This window comes from Protopterus annectens, chromosome 11.part0 (genome assembly GCF_019279795.1).
Source record: "Protopterus annectens isolate FY-2018-M chromosome 11.part0, PAN1.0, whole genome shotgun sequence".
Classification (NCBI taxonomy): Eukaryota; Metazoa; Chordata; order Ceratodontiformes; family Protopteridae; genus Protopterus; species Protopterus annectens.
The window spans coordinates 468,823,620-468,846,589 of NC_056745.1; the positions used below are offsets into that span (position 1 = coordinate 468,823,620).

Genomic DNA, 22,970 nt, shown 5'->3' on the forward strand with positions numbered 1-22,970 from the left:
CTCAGCAGATTTGTGGCTGTTTAAATCAAGTCACTGATGGTTTTCTTCTGGAGAGAACTGATGGTATTGGTTTGAGGAATATGTGGGTGGTGCTATGGAAGTATAATTGTAGAATAAGAGGGAGTGGGTGGCACTGAAGGTTGGGGAGCAGAATGAGGCCGAGAGAAGGCAAATTAAGTGAGTTGAAAACTTGGCAGAGAGACAGAGAAAAAAATCAATTAAATTGCTGTTAAATCAGAATATTTTACTATTCCTCCTCACTCTACTAGCCTTCACCACCAATTAGCAAATCCACCTCCTTCAAATTCTTAGGACTTCAATCCTCACAAAGAATAATCAACATCTACCCATCCTGCCTTTCTCCATAAACACCCTATCTCTACTGTTTTACATGGATTTTTGCATATTTGATTCATCTATAAATACCTCAATACTAGTATCCATATTTACAATCAAATACCAAACTAACACAAAAATATAACTGACCACACTCTTCCCTCCGCAAAATATCAATTCAAAAAGTTAGGAGGACTATTCACCTCAACCCACATCCCACTGCTCATATAACCGTCACTTCCAACACATAATAAACCAATCACCTAGTACATTGCAACAAAAAAACGGAACCCAAAGCCACCTTACTAAATACGAACCTAAGTAGTATGTGCAGTAAAATCCATGACATACATGCCTACCTTGCCATATAAACTCCTGATCTAGTCATAGCTACTGAAACCTTGTTAAAAAAAGGATATTGTGATGACCCCCACCCCAGATACAATATACTCAGGTAGGACAATGATGGACAAAACAAGCAAGCAAGTAATGTAGCAATCATCTATAAAAATTCCCTAACCATCACCTTACTTCCACAAGAAATACCCACATTTAACAATGCTGAACCTCTAATGCCACTCCTAAAAAAACAACAGGAAAACTATTAAGTTTAACAGCAACTTATATACCACCAGGGTATAACAGTGATACTGCTGAAAGCATCCTGCATTGGATATTCCAATAAATTAAACCATGAAACTATAATACTTGGTAAATTAAATATAGACTGGCAACTCAAATTCCACTACCACCACTGAATCCATAAACATGTTCAGCTTCAGACAATTAAATAACCATACCTACTAGAATCAATAAAACTTCAGGGAGACACTCAACATTGGACTGGATTCTTACAAACCATGGATGGTGCAGAGGTTTCATAGCAAGAGGTTCTCTGGTTTGATTCTCAGCTCGAGTGCCTTCTGTGCAGAGTCTGCATGTCCTCCCTGCATTCGTGCGGGTTTCCTCCTGGTGATCCAGTTTCCTCCCACATTACAAAGACGCGTGTCTGGACTGTTTCTCCCCAGGCCTCAACTGAATATTGGCTTTGTTCCATCCAAGTTGGACTTTCACGGTTAATAAATAAATAAAAGTAAACCAGACAAACTGCCAAAATGTAGGCTGCCTCTCAGATAGCATATGTTGGTTATGTGGTCATTCAGGTTATTAGAACTCACCATAACCTAGACAGACAAATTACTTATAAACAAATATAAAATACAGCCAATTTCAGCAACAATATTTTAAATGAAACACAAATAATACAACAGGAATGTACTTAGAACAATGCTACTACATACTGCTGTAAAACACAATCTAGCACCAGTACATAATAAGAGAGCAAAGTCCAACCCCGCACCATGGCTGACAAAAGAAATCATGACAGAAAGGGATAAAGCCTGAAAAATTGGTATAAAAATAGAACTCAAAATGCCTTCCAGCAATTCAGACATCTTCGAAACCTCCAAAAATCCATGTCAAAACAGGTTAAGCACAGATATTATGCCAACCTACAAGACAAACATAAAAACAACACAAAGCATTTTTGGTTATCACTAAATAAACCCTGGCAAGACCACCACTACCTCTCCAAAAACAAAAAATATGACAGACTCTTCTCACACAGTTTAAAACCCATCTCTCAGACACGAATACATCTACCCCCATCCAATCAAAACCAACAACAGCTCTTCAATTTTAGTTCAGTACCCACCTTGCCCATAAGGAAGTTGATCCTTAAATTAAAAACTACTTCCGTAACTGTAGAACTACCAGACTACCTAAAAATGGCTGCAAAAGTCATAGCCTTCTCTGTGTCTATACTAATTAATATGTCCATAGCAAAAAGATACATTCCATCACTGTGGAAAAAAGCCTACATCATACCACTGCACAAAGGCAGCACATCTACAGAGTTTAATATCTAGTGATTCTTTCCCTCTTCTCCAAAATATTGGTGAAATGCATCCATATGGAGCTGATGCAATATCTAACGTCAAATAACCTGCTCTCAGAAACACAACATGGCTTTAGGCCCCAGCAAAACTCCGCCACCGTTCTACTACATTTTACCAATATAATAAACTAACATGGAAACAATAGTTTGCTTGTGTCCACCACATTCTTAGACGTCGAAGGCATTTGATACTGTCTCGTATAAGCAACTGCTCATTCGACTCTCCTCAATGAGACTTTAAACAATATCCCTTGTTGTCTTCCAGATATGTAACTAAAAAGCCACAACAAGCTATTAAAATTGCAACAAACCTATTCATCCTTTCAACCAGTTACTACAGGTGTCCCTCAGTGGTCTATCCTGGGTCCTCTCCTGTTTAATATATTTATCAAACAAACAATCTCCACATCTACATTCACCATGCTAGTTTAATTCAGTAAGCAATTCAACATTAATATATGTGGCCTCAACATTAAATAAGCTCCAAGACATTACTCAAAAAGCTTTCTTCTCTGTACAAACCTGGCTCAAAGAATAAAATCTCCTACTCAACCCCCAAAAAAAAAACAAGTTAATGCTTTTTACCTCAAAAAGTTGCCAAAATCAAAAGCAATTTTGTACCATAAAGTCAGCAAATAACACTGTCATTGAAACTGTAACTCAGAGAAAACTCATACGTGTTACAATAGATGACAGTCTCAAACATGACCAGCATATACTGCACACCATTAAATCTACTCACCAGAAACTAGGTTCCAGTCATAGGATCAATGGATTCCTCACAGATACTGCAAGAAAAACTCTAGCCACCACCTTCTTATTGCCGACTTTCTAATACACCGCTCCTATCCTAAGAAACTTAAACAATACTCAAAGAAACAAACTTGCCTCCTGGTACAATAAAATAGTAAATTTTGCCACCAATCTCCCTCACAGAACCCACCAGTGTCATAGCGTAAAGCAATTAAACTGCTTGAACTACCTAACATATTCCCAACTAACTACATACAGCATACAAACTCAACATCCAGAAAAATGCTCCACACTACCCAACTTATTACTGACCTATTGTCCAGCATGGAATCCCCGCTCTAGTAAATTCTTATTACTTACAAACAAGTCAAATAATGTTGCAGGAGACTCGCTCTACTCCCAGTATGTTGCTCAACTCTGGAATAGTATCCTCTCACAAATAAATCTCTCCAACAAACTCAGTAGTTTTAAATCACTTCTTAAACAACATCTTAACCCATCCTGGTCCTGCACATGCTCAGCTCAAGGTTGAGACTTTGCATTCAACACATGAACTCTCCAAATATTCTCCTTAAAATGAATGCACTCAACCTCTCACTGAAATGAGAACTGCTGCCTGTACAATCCACTAAGTTGCACATGGGCTTTTTCTTTAGCAACTTCCATCTCTGCAGCTCTCCCTGGGCCTCCTCTGAAAATGAGTATTACCCAGTCGGACTTTCCTGGTTAACAAAGACAGATGGATAGATAAGTACCGCTGCTATGGAACAGTTCCCCATTACACATAAAACAAAGTTCATTCTTTCCATTTTCAAACACAACTTAGATCTATGGATGGAAAACAGAAAATTTATCCCAAGACTGCTCCGTACTATTACTGCACAGATGCAGCTCCTAAATGCTTTATTCTACGCATTGGTCTCTTCAAATTGTCTAAGATATGATTCCAGTTGATCTCATTAGGGGTAATATACAATTACTGACTATGGGATGGGTAAGGCCAAGCTATAACCAAATGGAATAGGTTACTTTGAACACAAAAAGGGAAATTGGCTAGACTTGAAATGGTCCGCAAGGGCAGCTAGCCTAGTATTTACCTACAAAACTATCAGAAGTCAAGGTCTAGTTTTAGCTTGATATGCACAAGTAGGATTAAGTACGAGCTTAATTAGGCAGGACACAATTCCTAATAAAAAGGCTTTATACAAACACCTCAGAAACTATAGAAGAGACAATACTTCATACAATACAGTGGAATATCATGGAATTCTTGTAATGACCAGAGTACATATTTTTGTAGACAATTTTTTAGTTGAGTAAACTAATCAGAGTTATTTTGATCTCTCACACAATATAGGGGAACGTCAGAATACTTCAAACAACATTTTAGAGAAAGAGATCAATAATATAAAACCTAACACAATAAGAGGTCCTGGAGGATTTAATGGTGATTTTCTTTCCCAAATTTTACTGTGTGTGGTTCTTTGTTTGCAGTTTCTTTTCAGGAGTTCACTCCAAGTGGAATTTTCCCTATCAACTTGGAAGGAAGCAACTGTGGTGCCTATCTTTAATATGGGTGGGGGGTACTACATCTGTTGGCAATTTTTGTCAAATTAGTTTGTCCTGCACTTTGGGCAAATGCCTCGAATGTATTTTGAGCGCGTTTATTACTGTGTTCGTATACAGAGAACTAGATATTAAATCAGCATAGATTTATGGAAGGTTGATCATATTTAAATTAACTTAGTACATTTTTAGCAATCTGTCTGGGATGTTTTGGACCAAGGAACGAAAATGGATGTGGTGTATTTGGAGCTTTGTGCTGAGTTCTGGTTATGTAGGAATAAAATCTGCTGCAGACTTCAGAAAACATACCAACCCACTACAAATTCTTTCTCCCCTCTACTACATCATTAGAAGGCAGGGTTGGATGACATGGATTCAGGAAGTAATTTGACAGTTGTTCAGTAAACAGAAACAGTTTATTAAATTTGATAAATATACAGGGGATATAAAAAGTTACACACCCCTGTTAAAATAACAGGTTTTTGTGATATAAAAAAAATGAGACCACAATAAATCATTTCAAAACTTTTCCCACCTTTAATGTGACCTATAACCTGTACAATTCAATTGAAAAACAAATCTGTTAGGGGAAAAAATATAAAAAACGTACAATAAGCTGGTTAACCATTGTTGAAGCACCTTTTGATTTAATTGCAGCATTCAGTCTTTTTGGGTAGGATTCTATCAGCATGGCACATTGTGACTTGGCAATTTTTGCCCACTCTTCCATGCAAAATCTGTCAGACTGCGAAGGCATCTCTTGTGCACAGCCCTCTTCAGGTCACCCCACAGATTTTCTATTAGATTTAGGCCTGGGCTCTGGCTGGGCCATTCAAAAACTTCAATTTTTTTCTGGTGAAGCCATTCTTTTGTTGATTTGGATGTATGCTTGTGTTCATTGTCGTGTTGAAAGGTGAAATTCATCTTCAGCTTTCTGGCAGATGTCTGAAGGTTTTGGTCCAAACGTTACTAGTATTTGGAACGGTTCATAATTCCCCCCACCTTGACTAAAGCCCCAGTTCCAGCTGAAGAAAAGCAACCCCAAAGCATGATACTGCCACCACCACACTTCACCGTGGGAATGGCATTCTTTTGGTGATGCGAAGTGTTGTTTTTGCACCAAATTTACCTTTTGGAATTGTGGCTAACAAGTTCAACCTTGGTCTCATCAGACCATAGCACATTTTCTCACATGTAGTACACAACCAGTACTTGCCAGAAATTCCTGCAGCTCCTTCAGTGTTGCTGTAGGTCTCTTGGCAGCCTCTCTGACCACTTTTCATCTCGTCTTTTCCTCAATTTTGGAGGGACATCCAGTTCTTTGAAACGTCACTGCTGTCCCATATTTTCTCCACTTTTTGATGACTGTCTTCACTGTGTTTCATGGTATATCTAATGTTGTGGAAATTTTTTTGTACCCTTCTCCTGACTGATAACCTTTCAACAATGAGATCCCTTTGATGCTTTGTAAGCTCTCTGCGAACCATGGCTTTTGCTGTAGCAGGGAACGGAATAAATGTCAGGAAAATCCTACTGGGACAGCTGAACTTTATTTGGGGTTAATCAGAGAGTCTCTTACGTGTGTGTACTCAAGAAGACTGAATGTTGTAATTAAATCAAAATGTGTTTCAACAAAGTATTAGTTTTAGGGTGTGCAGACTTATGCAACCAGCTTATTGTACGTTTTTTTTATTTTTTATATTTTCCCCCAAGCAGGTTTGTTTTTCAATTGAATTGTACAGGTTATAGGTCACATTAAAGGTGGGAAAAGTTTTGAAATGATTTATTGTGGTCTCATTTTTTTATATCACAAAAACCTGGCATTTTAACAGAGGGATGCAAAATTTTTATACCCACTGTAAGTGCACTGAGTTAACTAAAGTAAACATTACACAGTTTAGAATGAGAAATACTTATACCCTCATCTTGTAAAGTGGGCTAACAAAAAGAAATAGTAAGAAAGAAAAAAAAAAAACTTTGCAATTCATCTTTAATTCAGCATAATATTTTACAAGTACTACATAGAGTACTCTAACAAAGGAACAAATGACTGTAAATAGAGTACTGTTGTCGTATCTCCCTCTGATACACATTCACAGGAACTATCCATCATAAATCGATGGTTTACAAAAAGGGGCTAAAACCGAATGTGAAAAGTATGGTATTATCAAATTTTGTGAAGAATTCTTTCCCTCAGTGTACAGTATTGCACATACCTAATTCAAAAATAATAATGTAGTCAGGGAACTTGGAACCTAATAACTCCCACTGCTTTCACCACTGTATGGTAGAAGTAGTGGGAAAATCCCTCTGTTCAGCACAACTAAAGTCAAGAGACATTATTATTCCTCTCTATGCAGCCCCAATTAGACCAGTCCGAGTACAATGTCACACTTTGTGATGTACCTTCTACACAAAATTAAGCAAACTGGAAAGGACCCAGAGATTCCCAACCTGTATGACGGATGACTTAAAGCCCCTGTGGATGGTCTATATGCTTTGAATTAAGCATCATTAGGGGCCATGCCTACCTTGATCTTCTGTAAGAAGCTCCACTAATACCAGAACTAGGGAACAGAATCTCCACTGGCAGTCAACTACAACACACTGAAGAGGCAACTTTCTTACCAAACACCTACCCCACCTATGGAATTCACTTCTCTGCAAGTAATCAAAGTGGCTCTAGCATCTAATTAAACCTGGAGAAGTAACCATAAGTTTACTCTGGGATTGATCTGCTTTGCTTTTTTTTTTCAGAAGGGGAGTACAGCATGAGGGAGAGAGGATACTAGCAAGGTGCAAATTGGTCTTGTGATTTAATTCCCTTCTACTTCCTATGAACTATAAAGACTAGTGGCACTGCAAATTAAGACTATCCAGCTGTGCCCCGTGTCACTGCTGCCTGTTCCTGTGCTATGTCTTTAGGTAGTAACCAAGGGCTAAAAAGGGGATAAGCACCTACTCTCCTCTTCTATTTCTGTCCCCCCTCCCCTTCTATCTTACTTTAAAAGTACGATCACCCACGTGTACCTTTGCTGGTGTTTATATCATTATCGAACCGATAATATCGAAATGACAAAAAAGCGAACACACGGAACAGTGATTTTTTTTTCCCCCAGGGAAAAGTTTCGCTGCTACGAAAAAAAAAAAAAAGTTTAAACACAAAATTTAGTGGAGTGCTACACCCCCATATCAACTCCAAAGACAGCCCACCGATTTTTTCCCCCTGTGGAAAAAAAAATTAAATTGATGTTCCGTGACTTCTCTTTTTTCTGCTTTCGACACTATCAGATCAAGCGATAATGGGATATAGCCCCCCCCCCCTTTACTGCCTGTTCTATATATAGAAGGAGCTTGTATTTTACAGCTTTCTCTCAAGCCACTCACATTCCTTCCACCACTCCTAAATCTTTCTCCCTTGCCCAATGCCACAGCCATTCATTACATATGTGTGTAAATCCCACAACTATAAAACATGTAGGCATTACAAATCACTGCTTAGAAAGAAGCACTATCTTGGAAAATTTGTACCAAACATAGCTGAAATAGATGCCTCTAAGAATGTTATCAGAACAAGAAAATCTGTAAATAATGCATCATTTTTTTACCTAACCTACCAGAAGTATCAATCTCTAAGAAAGCTGTTAAGACTCAGAAGTAGCCTTGGAATGCTGCTATGAACAGCATTTTGAAATGTTTCAAAGACTAGTGGCAGGTGAAAAATTAACCAAGTATTATAATGTGCTGTACTTCACTAACCAAACTGTAACCATCGGAAAGAGCCAACTGTGTTCAAAGTAGCACTAGTCAGAATACTACAAGCGCTGCGATTCTACGGGTTAAAAAACACATACACTGCATAGTATGGTACTTAACTACAAACCAGACAAGCAGCTACACAGCAGATATGTTCAGTAAACCATGTTTATCAAAGAGGCATAACGTTCTGACAGAAGACAACTTTATTACTAATGACACAAGAAAAATTAAAAGAATCCCAAAGAAGTTACTTAGCAATGCAGTTACTGAAAGAAATTACACTGGAGAGGGTGACTGCAGTAAAACTCATAAAAAAGAAACAAACAGTCTTATTTTACTTTCAAGGAAAAATAAAAATAAATTGTATCCAGGTTCTTAATGTTCAAATCGGTTGAGAAGACAAAAATGTTTGTCAGAACAGATGAATTACATCAGAAATAAACATGTATAAAGAAAAATAGATAACATACTGGCTAGGAATGCAAACTCAAAAAAGAGTAAGCAGAGCAGTGTTGTGCCATATGCAATGTATACCATTACAATCAGACAGCACATCTGTCCACAAAGATGATTTGGTTTGCTCCAAATCAAGGAGCCAAACAACCTTTATATGCAAATTATTGTTCTAAGTAACCTGAAATAATCAAACTGACAAGAACAAGGTCAGGTGTGATATGCATATAAAGAATACATTGTTGAGACAAGGGATATCAGAGGTGGTCATATCTGCCAATACTCCACAATACAAAAGCCAAGAATTCTATAGTTATGGAAAAACAAACATTCAACCATGTCACAGCAAATCTAGTGCGCTGTCATAAGCAAAGACAGAAGTATTAAAAAGTGAAAAAATCTCAGCAGAAAAAGTTGCTGCAATAGGTATTAGGATTGTAAACTAGAATCTTTGGAACATTTGCTGCAGATTTTCAGTTGCTCAACTACAACGTTAATGACTAGAACTAAAAATTAAATGATGACTGAAAGTACCAAGTAAAGCATATGCTAGTCAGAAAACAGCAAAGAAAAATATTAGGAGAGAAAATTAAGGTTATTGAATTTACAAGCTATAGAAAATATAAGTGTAGAAAAAGACAAACGTTTGTAGCTTAAAACTAAAATAACTGGTCATACAAACTAATCACAATCCTGGACTGCTCCTGTGAAATATGGAAAGCTGTACAAGATACTTGGAATTTCAAGGATGAAGAGCAACCAGAAGTGATATACCCAGCACAGCTGTACAAAATACTGACACTTAAGAAAACTGTGATACTTAAACGTTGGAGAGAGAAGCTCTTGATGTCATGTCTTCAAGAAAAACTGTAGAGCAGGAATAACTCTTTCAAAGGGAAAAAACAGTCCCATTAAATATTTTAGAACTTTAAGACCAATGAAGAAAAAAAAAACAAAACAAAAAATGCTTTTTATATATATATATATATATATATATATATATATACACACATATACATACATACACACACACACACACACACACACACACACACACACACACACAGTGCATGAATCAATTATATAGAGACTATTATATAATAAAGACTGAAAAGTTTCATTTATTAAAATGCCTTTTAAAAACATATCAGAAGTACTTTTGATATAAAAAGCCATAACATGGCTAGTACGGTTATGATGAATTTAAAATAATGCAATGCTTACTATATCACATATACTTACTTGATAAAATAGATGTAATATATGGGAGTACAGCTTTTTGAATTCTCAAGGCCCAGTTACAAGAAGCTGCATGTCATTTTGTAAATCTAGAGTACAGGCTGATTAAAGAAACCTCATGGAGGACAGATGGTCATTTCTAGTGTCTGTGTTGTTTACGGAATTCTTACAAACATCCACATGCCACAACAGCCAACAAATTTCAAACAGTATCTGTCTGCTTAACGGAACTTGTGACAATTAATTTCAAGGATGAAGGCCAGACAGAAGTGATATATCCTGTAGTGCACTTGAAAGCAGACACTGAGAAAAGTGACAGTCAAAGGTTACATAAAGAAGCTCCTCTAGAAATGCTGTAGTGCAGTAAGAACATTTCCAAAAGAAAGATGTGACGTGCAAGCTGAACAGTCATCATATATTCCATACCTGAAGACCACTGAAGAAATAAAAACAAAGAGTTGAACATTCTAATTAAGTGACGAGTTTAATTTCTTAAAATGCCTTTTGAATGCGTATAAAAATTGCTCCGATATAAAAAGTTGTGACATAGTACGATTAATGGATTGATGCTGCATACCATTTACTACCTCAAAGATACATGCATCTATAACTACAATGAGAAATGCAACCTGTGCGATATTTCTTTTAAAACTCCAATGACCAATCGAAAGGAAGATGTAGTCCTAGTATTTGTACCAGTTGACATGCTACAGAATTAAGTCCGATTAAAAACATAGAAGAAACTAGAAAATAACTGCCAGAGTCTGCATTGCTTACCGAGTATCCTCACTAACACCGATTACATCACACTGGCCAACATATTCCAAACAACAACAATATGTTTAATACAAAGTGTGACAAAATTATAGACCATCTGATTACATCTCACACTGAAAAAAAAATATTAGAAATTTGATTGGCAGTCAGTATAAACTGGAAGACAGACCAAGAAGCCGTCATCTCACAAACACCAGTTTTACCCTCACAACCACTTATAAGCCATCAGCAGTTTAAGACATTACCAACAGCCAACAAATGTTCAGCTGAAACAAACAGAACTACTACGGTAATACTGTAAACACCTAAACACAAGTCAAATCACTACTTACTTTGGGAAAATGCCATTCTTCTTAATGTCTAAACACCTTATAACTAAAGTTCTTTTGCAGTCCATATTTATTTATTTGCTTCTTGTTTTGTACCATGCTTACAGTTTTCCTGATTATATAAACTCGGAAATGTATTTACTTACTTGAATCTGTTAACCAGGGTACACCACTGATCACAACTGACCAATCAGTCTCAGCCCACGACAGAAAATTACAGAAGATTAATGCAAACTGACAATTACAAAGAGATTCAAAATGTAAGACTGGAAAAGACGTAAAATTGACATTATACAAACATATGTACACAACTGTATTAGAACTACTACAGTCAACAGGGTAAATAAATAAATTTAGCAATGTTGGTTAAAAGCTAGAAATTAAGTACCTACCCAAAGTTTGATGACAAATGTGGAGTCTGCCTTATCTGCTGTCCGAAAATTAAACCAAAACTTGTGTCTTGAACATTTTAAAGGAGTGTAAAACCTCCTGGTGGAGAAGACTACAGTATACAATCAAAGAACAAGACACCATTAAATAGCACATCTTGCTGCTAACAGAAAAAAAATCCAAGGCTATGACAATCAAAATTTCAAGTGGCAGCCAGATATGTCCTAAAGCTCTCTGCAAACAATTGAGATGTTAGTCCCAGAAATAAATCTCATTTTCTACTGTAACCAAACACACACGCGCATATTATATATTCACACGTACACACACACACACTGCTCCTACAAATTCTCCAAAAGCTACAAGGCAAAAAAGCACTACTGGCACAGGCAGAAAAAATCTATTGTGTTTATTTGTTTACCACCAATTAAGCAATTAAATCTCTGTCTACTAGTCACGGAGGACTTCTTAATACAAAATTACATGACAGTGAGGAAGAACAGCTAGAAAAAAACTGCACACGCAGAGCACTGAACATGTATAATAATGGTGTGGGTGGTTTCTGATCAAGAAATCAGTATTTCCTTCTAGGACATTTGGATTATAAGGCAACAACCATGTTATTCTGAAGTGAAGACCTACTACATAAAAATAATACACAGGCAAAGAGAGAAAGAGGCTGTGGAACTAAGATATGTCTGTAACAGAGATTTACACAGTCATCACAACAGTTTACATAGTTTTGATGGTTCATAGGTAGTTACTAGGCATTCAGTCCAGGAGACCATGATGAGCCTGGCCAATTTCTCAACTGCCCCAAAACAACTTTCTGGTTAAGTGACGTAGTCAAGGTCACACAATAGGCTGAAATAATCAAACCCCATATCACAAGAATCAGCTTATTAATAGCACACAGCCTTAATCCTCTACGCTAACTGCAACAAATGGTAAAACTCAAAATCACCCCCACAATACAATATGCAGTATCAAGCCACAGAGCAGCTGACCAAATGCCAACTGTCAAAATTGCCTGAAACTCACTTGCACTTCTTTCCTAAGCACTTAAGCATAGTTTGAAGTGAGCCACTATAAAGAAGCTTATTATTGCAAAATGAAAAGTTACTTACACTACAAGGAATCTGAGCACAATGCCATAAAGAAAAATTACAAAGAAAACCAACAGGTGAATAAGTTAAAAGTAAAAGCTGACAAGACTGCAACAACAACACAAAACAGTAAGAAAACAAGACACCATTAAATAGCACACATCTTGCTGCTAACAGAAAATTCCCAGGCTATGACAATCAAAATGTCAAGTGGCAGCCCGATATGTGCTAAAGCTCTCTGCAAACAGAGCTGCTAGTGTCAATGTACCAGGTTAAGGCAGCCAACATTTCAAACAGGAATCCAGAATGGCCTGGATACCCATCAAATAAACAAACTGTCGAATTTCATACAGTCGAATCCATACCATCGGCAATTCAGTCGGTTGAAATAAACTCAAAACAAAGACAACACCCGCATACATCACAAAAACTGCTTTTGCAGTGGGAGGCAAGCCCCCCTGCACCCCCCACACCCTATGCTAATAATATATACCAACTCCAAGACTGCACTACAGTGGGGAAAAGGGTAAATTTCCTGATCCCCACTGCATTGTGATTTCAGTCAAAATGGTTCGATGGACTGAACTGTTGATATGGGTTAGATCATATGACATTCACTTATTTGATAAGTATATGAAGTAAAAAAAGAAAAATGAATGTTGCAATACAACTCAAAGCCATGAGTCCCATGGCATAATGAAACAGGACATCTCCTCTAGTCCAGGACAATAGCCAGAATCAATGACTCCTGAAACAACTCCTGGAAAATGCTGCTGAACACTATATGACAGCAAGGAAGCTCTCCAGCACAAAGTCAGCAATTCAGAACTGTGTCAGATGGTCCCTCAAACAGCAGCCAGAATACATTTCAAAAGCAGAAAAACATTTCACAAAAACACCCAAAGGATATCTACAAGAAAGCAACTCAACCACATGGAATGACAAGCAAGAATGTTCAACAGTACTTAAAGCATCTTCGGGTATCCTGACACAAAAACAGCACCCGCTTCCAGTACTGCCAACAATGCCAGCAGTCAGAAGATAGCAATCCAAAGTAAAACTATAAACTGATCAAAATCCTAACAAGATTACATCAGTAAAATATCCAAATCTGTACCATAATTAGCGATCCACTAATATCTTCAGACATGCTCAATGTACCAAGTTGTTGTGTCTTTCGGCTTTTCCTGGTTAGGGGTCGTCACAGCGAAACTCCGGTCCGCTAATGATTGGCAGTAGATTTTTACGTGCTGAGTTGCCAGCCCTGATGCACAACCTTTAATGAAGGTACGCCCATTCACGCACGTCTCCACACAGAAGACGCTCTAGCTTTCATAATTATTTACAGTGAAAGTAATACTTAATATGTTAAAGACACAGTACTGCATATGTCTGGACTACAAAGCATCCTCTGATCTCACTCTAAGGGGCCTGCTGCACATCTGTAAAACAAAGGGCATCAGAATTACTCAATCTAGAGACCTAAACCTTCTTGCAACATAAACAGGACATGTTGGAGGGACACATACACGTCTCATAGACACTACCTTCTCTGGAACAGGAACAGGCTTTCCATCCATGTGAAGCAGAGTTCTTTCCTAACCAAACTGAAGAGTAACTTGGACCTGTGGATGGGTAATCAGAAATGTACCACTAGTCTGGCAACTATGTCTCTATTAAACACATAGTTTGTAAATGCTGGACCACACATGCCCCAAGCCTACATATACCCCTTAAAATAACCTTATGGTATAAAAACTTGTGAGATACATTTGGGAAGCATGACTAGACTTAAAAAGCCCCCTGGGATCGTCAGCCTCATCATCAACTGCAAAATTACTAATTCAGTAGATGAACATTATATTTTAAAACCTGTAAAGCAATGCTTACAAATTAATAATACACATTTAAAAAGTGGGACACCTTCCTCCACAACCCAAAACTAATCAGTCTCCAGAGCCATGGACAAGGGTAAGGTGGTCCACACAGCCTATCTAGACCTTGCCAAGGCCTTTGACACCATCCCCCACTCTGGAATCATAGATAAACTTACTAAGTTGGGCATTAATCCCAATGTCACCCAATGGGTTGCTAAATGGCTTACTGATAGAACCCACACTGTAAAAGTAGCCGACTCCAAATCCAGCTCCAGACAAGTGACAAGTGGAGTACCTCAGGGTTCAGTCCTGGGGCCGCTCTTGTTTGGCATCTACTTCTCTGAAGTACAGGTCAACACTAAGGGACTCTGGCTAACAAAGTTTGCAGATGACTGCAAACTGGGAGCCATTATTGAATCCCCAAATGATGTGGATACTCTACAAAAGGGCCTTACAGATACTCTACAAAAGGGCCTTACAGAAACAGATGCTTGGTCAATGCCAAGAAATGTATTGTTATCCCCTTTGGGAAAAAACATGTATCCATGAATTACCATATAGGTGGCAGTACACTAAACACAGAAAGTGTGATAAGAGACTTAGGGACACAGGTGGACAGTGGTCTCACCTTCGATAACCACAATGCCACAACAGTCAGGAAATCCTTCTATGTGGCACACCTCATCACGAAGGGCTTTTCATCCAGAAAAAAGGAGGTCATTGTCCCTCATTAGACCCATTATAGAATACAACGCCCCATTTGGTATGTACCTCTCAAGACATCTGCAACAACTGGAAAGGCCTCAGAAATACCTCACTAAAAGAATCACAGGCCTAAAGCAGATGCCCTACGCTGACCGCCTTAAAAAACTCCAGCTATACTCTGTCGCATATCGTCTACTCAGAGGCGATCTCTGCTTAACATACAAGGCCATGTCAAACCCAGAGCTGTTGGACATGCTACACTTAAAGAAATCCCAATCCCTCAGAGCTACACGCTCCAGGGATCTAAACCTTGTCATCACAATAAACAAAATATGCTGGAGGGATAGGTTCCTGACCCAGAGACTCCCCAGACTCTGGAATAGATTGCCCATACATGTCAAGCTGAGTGCCTCTTTGGACCTCTTCAAGAGGAACCTTGACGATTGGATGGGAGAAAGGAAATTCACCCCAGGGATCACGTCAGTTGCCCTGCTAGACAGGGGTCCAGGAAAGTAAATAATGTGGGAAGAAATAGCCAGGGAATTGTTATGGCTAGGCTTGTATAGGCCCTAGGGCTGATAGGTTCATAGGTTGGTACTAGGCTAAGTAAAAGCAATACTCAGGTACAGAATATCATAATTTGGTGCAAGAAAGTGAAGCAGGTAAGACTTAAGGTAGAATGATAGGACAGATTTTAAAGCTCTCTTGTTTTAGGGATACGACACATGGCTGTGAGAGTTCAAAACCAGCACCAACACTAGCAAGAGAAATAGTGATTCTCTCTTACAGTGTAGACCTGCAGGTTTGGGGGTCTGTCTCTGCTGGTCTCATGATTACAGACCAAAGCAATACTAATGACCACAAATATGGACTGGTAAGAAATGTGCTTATACAAGGTCATTTGCTGAACCGGTTGTTTAAAAGCAATAATGGAGAACACTGGACTGAAACAGTGCCTTTATAATAGTGACTCAAGATGTTATGACAGCAGCATGCATGTGTACAACTATGCTTCTGCCATAACACTTCAACTGTCACACAAAGACAGTATTTCAGTAGTGTTCTCCATTACTGTATTTCAGTAGTGTTCTCCATTACTGTCAATTTCCCAAGGTTATACTTTATTCCGTATCTTTCTAGTGTATCTCATTATGAGGAACTTTCCTTACTCCTCATAGTCCCATACTGAAACAGTCTGTCACACGTCTGGAGTTTTCTGTAAACATAAAATAACACATTTTAACCGTTCTATGACCTTCCTATTTGTTGTTAGTAGGTGTTTCACATTTTGCCCATTTATTCCACATTATCAGAGGCAGTGTTTCATATTTGGGTGATGGTTTGTTTGTTTACCCCAGTAACCAAACTTAAATAGAACATTAATCAAATCCGACCAGTTGCAGGCTCACAGTAGTAACAGCATAGTACAAATGAGATTATTTACAGGGAACATAGTAAAGCAAGTGCACCTGCAAGAAAGAAGCTACACATTTACAAAAATGTTAGCCCATTACAAACAAGTGAAAACTGTACAGTGAATAAAAGTTGTAGCTTGGGAAGACTGACAGCTACGTTATATCCCTCTTGTTTTGCCACACTGCTTATTTCAGTTCTGTTATTTAAAACAGAGCATGAATGAGGACATATACGTTGTGTTTATTTATTTGGTTGTTCCGTTTTTGTTTACTGGGAAAGTCTGAATGGAGACTCAAAGACTCAAACCTTGCACCTTGTGTTTGTAAGGCAAACACCTTAACCATTAGGCCACCCTCCCAATCCTGGATATGATAATAACCCCTTTCCAGCAGAGGCCCAGACAGCAAAGCTACAAATTTATATTAAAGTTACAATAATATCAGGCAGTAATACATCAATAATAAGATTGTTACAATAAAATTAAAAATGTGGAACATAAAGAGAATTTTGTTTTGTTTACAGGTGCAAGTGTTTCTTTCAAATATAACAAGCAGGATAGGGGATTTTCATGAAACATCTAGTTCTGTACGAAGCATTTAGCATATTAAATTAAATAGAGGCATTTCCAATAAACAAACAATACAGAGCAGTTTTGGTGGACTGATACAATGGCCCTCAAAACACTAGTGTCTATTATTTAACAATTAAGTGGACAGTGAAAGGATGGCTAATTGGTTTTTAAACTGGAAATTCTGTCTTGTATATAGTTTCTCTCCGTTTAATTTCTCCAAATCTTTTTGGGTTTCTAATACCATGATGGGAATGGACCCCATTCCCAAGTCAGTGTATAATTAAAGTTCATTAAATTATTGTTTCAATCTTTGATGTTAGCCAAAAAGTGCTCTTCGCAGCACCCACAATGTGCACAGTACTGAGAACTTCTGCAGTTCATATGGAGTAGAACTGTACGACTTAGTAATATTAAAGTCATTTTTCTTCAGAGCAGAGTGGACTTATTGGAGAGTAGGGTTGTAAAATATTTTATGATAGGCAACTTTTACACAATGTCATGGCTAACTTTCCCCTAGGTACCATTTTGAGTTTCCCTTGAAGAAAGGCCTAGCATGACTAACTCTGTCAACAAAGCAGAAGTAAAACTGATTCACCAAGGGTTTACGGGTTCCTTAGACACTGTGGGAATCTGCACAGGACTATAAGAAGCCGTTTTCTACTTTCCCTGCTGTCGTTATTTGTTTCTATGTCCCTATCATAGCTCTCAACCTTCCATCTCCAAAATGAGGAACACTAGCCCTCATAATGTTGAGCAAATGGGCAAAATGTGGAACACATACTAGTGGCTTGCTAACACCTTCAACTGGGAAGGTCATAGGATGGTTAAAACATGCTGGTTTTACAGACTGAATGTGTGACAGATCCTTTCGGTGTGGTACTATGGCAATGATGTAGTGTACTGGCACACCAGATGCACAGTAGCAAGTGCTGGCCAAACCCTGCCCCAGCTCGTTGACATCTATATGTACTCATGAATAACCAATATGATGTGGTTCTCATCTGCATGAATATTCATCCTGATGAGGAAGCACATGCATGCGGAATTGGGTACTCACAGAAACAGTTTGTATAAAGTTCAGGAAAACATTTCCAAACATACCTTGTTGGTATTTAAATGCAATTAGCCATCTAATTGCAATTGCATTAACTGTAATAATAATCTTAAACAGGCAGAATAGCAAACATAATACTTGAAATCAGGCTAGTTGCTACTCGTTAGCCAAAACAGAAATAAATTTACATGGTATTCATCTATAAATGTTTCATTGTAAATAACATTCAGCTATGCATTCCCACCACTGCTTAACGTGTATGTAAATACAGTTTTGTTGATGTCTAATCCCCCCCCCCGACAGTTTCGTGCAGGAATGGGTGTGGCCTGTGTGACTGACAAGCCAGAAGTTGGTGATGTAATATGCGAATGTGGCATGATTGACACGGAATGCATATTTGCTAGTGACATCATGCATACATTGCTTCCTGACTAGCAAACTTCGTAAGATGTGAGACATTACACTTTGGGGGTTTCATAGCAGGGTACCTTGCATATTAGCAGACTCAGCTCTATTCCTCAGTATATTACTATAAAGCACAGCAGGCAGTAATTTATTACAGCAATAACCCACGCCTGGGTGTGGGTAATGCTAAATTTACCCACGGTTGGCGTGGTTTGGTCCCGAGGGCGAAGCCCGAGCGACCAAACAAAGCCAACCGTGGGTAAATTTAGCATTACCCACACCCAGAAGTGGGTTATTGCTATTATACCATGACATTATTTAAGAAAAGAAACTATTACTTTTCTTAAATAATGGCATAGTATAATGCCTGTTTACTGCCCTTCCACAGATGTCTGGCATCCGGCAGTTCTGATGTACTTGGCGCCTGCGCAGTACATCAGAGCTGTGGCAAAAGCAACGGAGAAAGCAAGATCTCCGTTGCTTTTTAGTTAAGCTATGTTAAATGAGTTTAACATAGCGAGACAGTTTTAAAATAAGCAACGGACATCTCAGTTGCTTATTTTAAAATTGTCTCGCTATGTTAAACTCATTTAACATAGCGAACACTAAAAAAGCAACGGAGATCTTGCTTTCTCCGTTGCTTTTTAAAACACTGATTCGCTATGTTAAATGGGTTTAACATAGCGAGACAGCTTTAAAATAAGCAACGGAGATCTCCGTTGCTTATTTTAAAGCTGTCTCGCTATGTTAAACCCATTTAACATAGCGAGACAGTGTTTTAAAAAATCGGGTTATACTAATGGAAAAAAGTCCGGGCGACCGGACCTTTTTCCATTAGTATAACTCGATTTACAACGGGCACGCTGGCCAATCAGCGTGCACGTTTTGGGGGGATCATGGTATAATTATTGTATTGAGTATGGGCTCATGTCATCAAACATCTTTGCTAAAGACAATGCCACCCCACATGCATATGCACTTTATTAACCTGACTGTTTGCCAAAACTGTCCTTGTGCCAGTCAGCCTGAGTCGTGGAGATATTTGGCAGACTGTATACAAAAGCAGCGTTAACAGCATGACAACAACAGTATCAGAAGCTGTTGCCATATACAAGTCAGTGAAAAATAAGGAGTCAAACATATATGCATGTCAGTCTAATTACATTGTAACAGTGTAAGCACACACATATACATATAGGCGGTTTACAATAACGATTAACCAGGTTCAGGTACGTGGAACCCTCCAATTCTTTTTTCCACCCAATAAAATGTAGTGGAGCATTTAAAATAAAACATGGCAGATAAAGGGATGACGTTTGTTGACTGGATGAAAGAGCTAGTCTGAAGATTCCCATACCTACAACAGACAGAACAACAACAAGTACCAACATCAATGTGCATAGCGCTATGAATCATATTTCTAAAAAGTTCCATTCCAACACTGTCACCAATGAAAGAACCAGCCATTAATTTAAAGGATTTTTTTTAAGACTTTCAACGAAAGCGATGTCAGTTGTGAAGGTGACAACAAGCTTACAAATGTATCGGATTCTATGCCCACTAAGACAATCTTTCTTACTACATATTGCACAATAGCTATAATTGTAGTACTTGTAAACTGACAGCATTTTCAATTATTCACTTTAGCTATATTTTTTTACAACTGATCACTTTATTACTAATGCTATACAATACCATAAAAATAATTTACGCTACAACTACTCCATCAAAACCACACATCTGCAACAGTAAGGACATGGGCTTGTGAACAGACATACAGAGTAAAGTAAAAACGACACAAAAAAAGCCTTGGTTGATGTCTACTAATTAAGTTGTTGAAGTCTCACGGTCTCAACACAATGACTATTCATGTGGACCACAAACTTAAAAATTTATTTATTCAAGGGTGCTCAGTGACGCTGCCGTGATCCTGGGTGTTAGGCAGGGTTTGGACGGGGTGTGCCACTGCACATCCGGGGAGTTAGTAGACATCAACAAAGCCGTAAATAGTATTAATTTAAGCATTCCCATCACTTCATAACACTGTTTATTACAAACGCCTTAATCGCAAAGCTTTTAATGGCAGTGTTATCATTCATTAAGTTACATCAACTGCAAAAAAATCTATTTACGTGGGGGTTTTGGACATTTTTACTAAGATATACTCCATGGTAAACTGCAGACAAGGAATTGTTCCCATTCTACACAACATAATGTAGAAAATTTTATTCACACCACGTCATGTAGAAGTGGGGACATTTGCGAAAGTTCACCTGCATCCCCAATTACCGAATAAAGAATGGGTGTTCAGTTCACTATGATTTGCTACTGTAACTTCTAAGATGAGCTTTATCAGACAGTAAAAAGGCATACTTGCCAGTTCATAGTAGACTACTACTTCAGTCCAATCTATCTGGGTTTTAAAGTTGACTTGTTTATTACCCAGTACTACAACAATTAAGTAGCGACATGGCAGTACCGGTGATGTGCAGCCTTACCTTACTGTTTTCCCTTTGCTTTTGCAGGGAGGCATTCCAGTTCCCCTTCAAAATATCTAAAACTCATAACATCTAAAATCAAAACATCGAGACCATAACATCTAAAACTCATAATATCAAATTTCATGACATCTAAAATGCATAATAAGTAACAGTGTAAATGTTACAGTTTAATCTGTTAATCTTGTGGTATCACTATGAGATGTAGTTTTTATTTCTACAATTATTATTTATATAGTGTGGGAATTTATACTATTTATGTAGTGTTTATTTTGCCACTCTGTATGTGTTATTTTAGGCCATACAGGTAAGTGATATTGACATTATGTGCACATTCTTTATGGTGATCATTATACAGTGGGGTTAGGAAATTAACTTTTTCCCACTGTAGTGCGATCTCAGTGTTGGTATATTTAATTTACAGGGGTGTGTAGGGGGCACAGACCCCCACATGGGGGGTGCAGGTGGGCTTTTGCCCCCCTGCAGAAACAGTAAAAAGTACATTTGTTAGTTTGGTGTCATGATATGTGAAGGGGATGTTATTTTCATGTGATTTGTAGTGTTTGATGTTGTGATGCACATTTTAGATGTTATGGGTTTGATGTTATAGGATTTAGGTTTTAGATGTTTTTGAAGGGGAACCGGCACACCCCCCCCCCCCCACACATGCCCTACTTCAATATATCAACTCGGAGATCACACTACATTGAGGAAGAGGGTAAACAAAGAGTACACAATTAATACTCTTGCTGTCGCAGGCAAATCTAACATCAAAATGTTAACACCTGGTAGCAACCACTCCCCTCGTTCACCAACCACTTACTATAATGAACTTCTAGGACACTGCATCCTAGAGAAAAAATATATTTCTGCTAGACAAGCATAAATACATTAATACAAAGTGCTTATGCAATACTATTTTGAAACCACCTTACTAATAAACAATCAATGTATGCCTATGTCACTGGCATATTTGCATGGCATACCAATCATTCCTCATTTGCATACTTCATCACATACATTAGACCTGTCAATCACCTAAGCCACGCCCGTTCCTGCGGGGAAACAGCCAGCGATGAAGCCTGAACTATGAGGTACGTTCCTCATTATGAGACACCCTTCAGAGTTATGCCAAGTTGATATTTTCGTAACTGTTCAGCTGCAGCAAATTATCCAAAATTATAATTAGATGCCAACAAAATCTGTCAATCCATCATGTTAATTGCTTCTGTTCTCATCTAACCATCTTGACAACGTACAAACTACTGACAACCGTAATTAAGACTAGACTCATCCTAAAAAAAAACACTTGTTAACGAAGAACACTAGTCTTCGTAATCAGGGCAGCAAGTGGTACTCAGTCCAGTGTTTACGTTTTCGTGGGACAATTTAGCTTGTCTTGCAGTACTTCTTTAACAAATACTAAAACGCGCACAGAAATATGAACTTTACAAACTAGCCTGCGAATAGCTGTCTTTGTAACTGTATACTTACAATGATAAAAATACATCAGTGTTTTCAAAACTAAGAGTACCCATAACTACCTTTCTCTTCTCTGTCTTTAATTTTCTTCATAGATGACTTAGATGCTTGTGAGGCACCAACACTACCTCCTACACTGGAAGACGCCATGTTGCATAAGGTCAACACACACATGTATTCCACGTGACATCTTAAGTGTGTCCCATGTAAGCAAGTTAAAGAACGGCGAGTTGAAAACAATAATGGTGAAACTTTCAGAGTAGCGCCACCTATTGATATTATAGTAAGGTGAATTAC

At 38.1% G+C, this 22,970-nt stretch overlaps 1 protein-coding gene across 1 annotated transcript in view; it reads right to left on the reverse strand.

Annotated features, from left to right (window-relative positions):
- The window catches only part of KRR1 (KRR1 small subunit processome component homolog), a 514,300-nt gene extending 491,438 nt beyond the window's left edge, over nt 1-22,862 (reverse strand). The window contains exon 1 of the mRNA XM_044087976.1: nt 22,736-22,862. Coding sequence (XP_043943911.1) covers nt 22,736-22,847 — 112 coding nt within the window. The 5' untranslated portion in view covers nt 22,848-22,862. The remainder of the gene's footprint in view (nt 1-22,735) is intronic.
- Between the last annotated feature and the right edge of the window lie 108 nt (nt 22,863-22,970).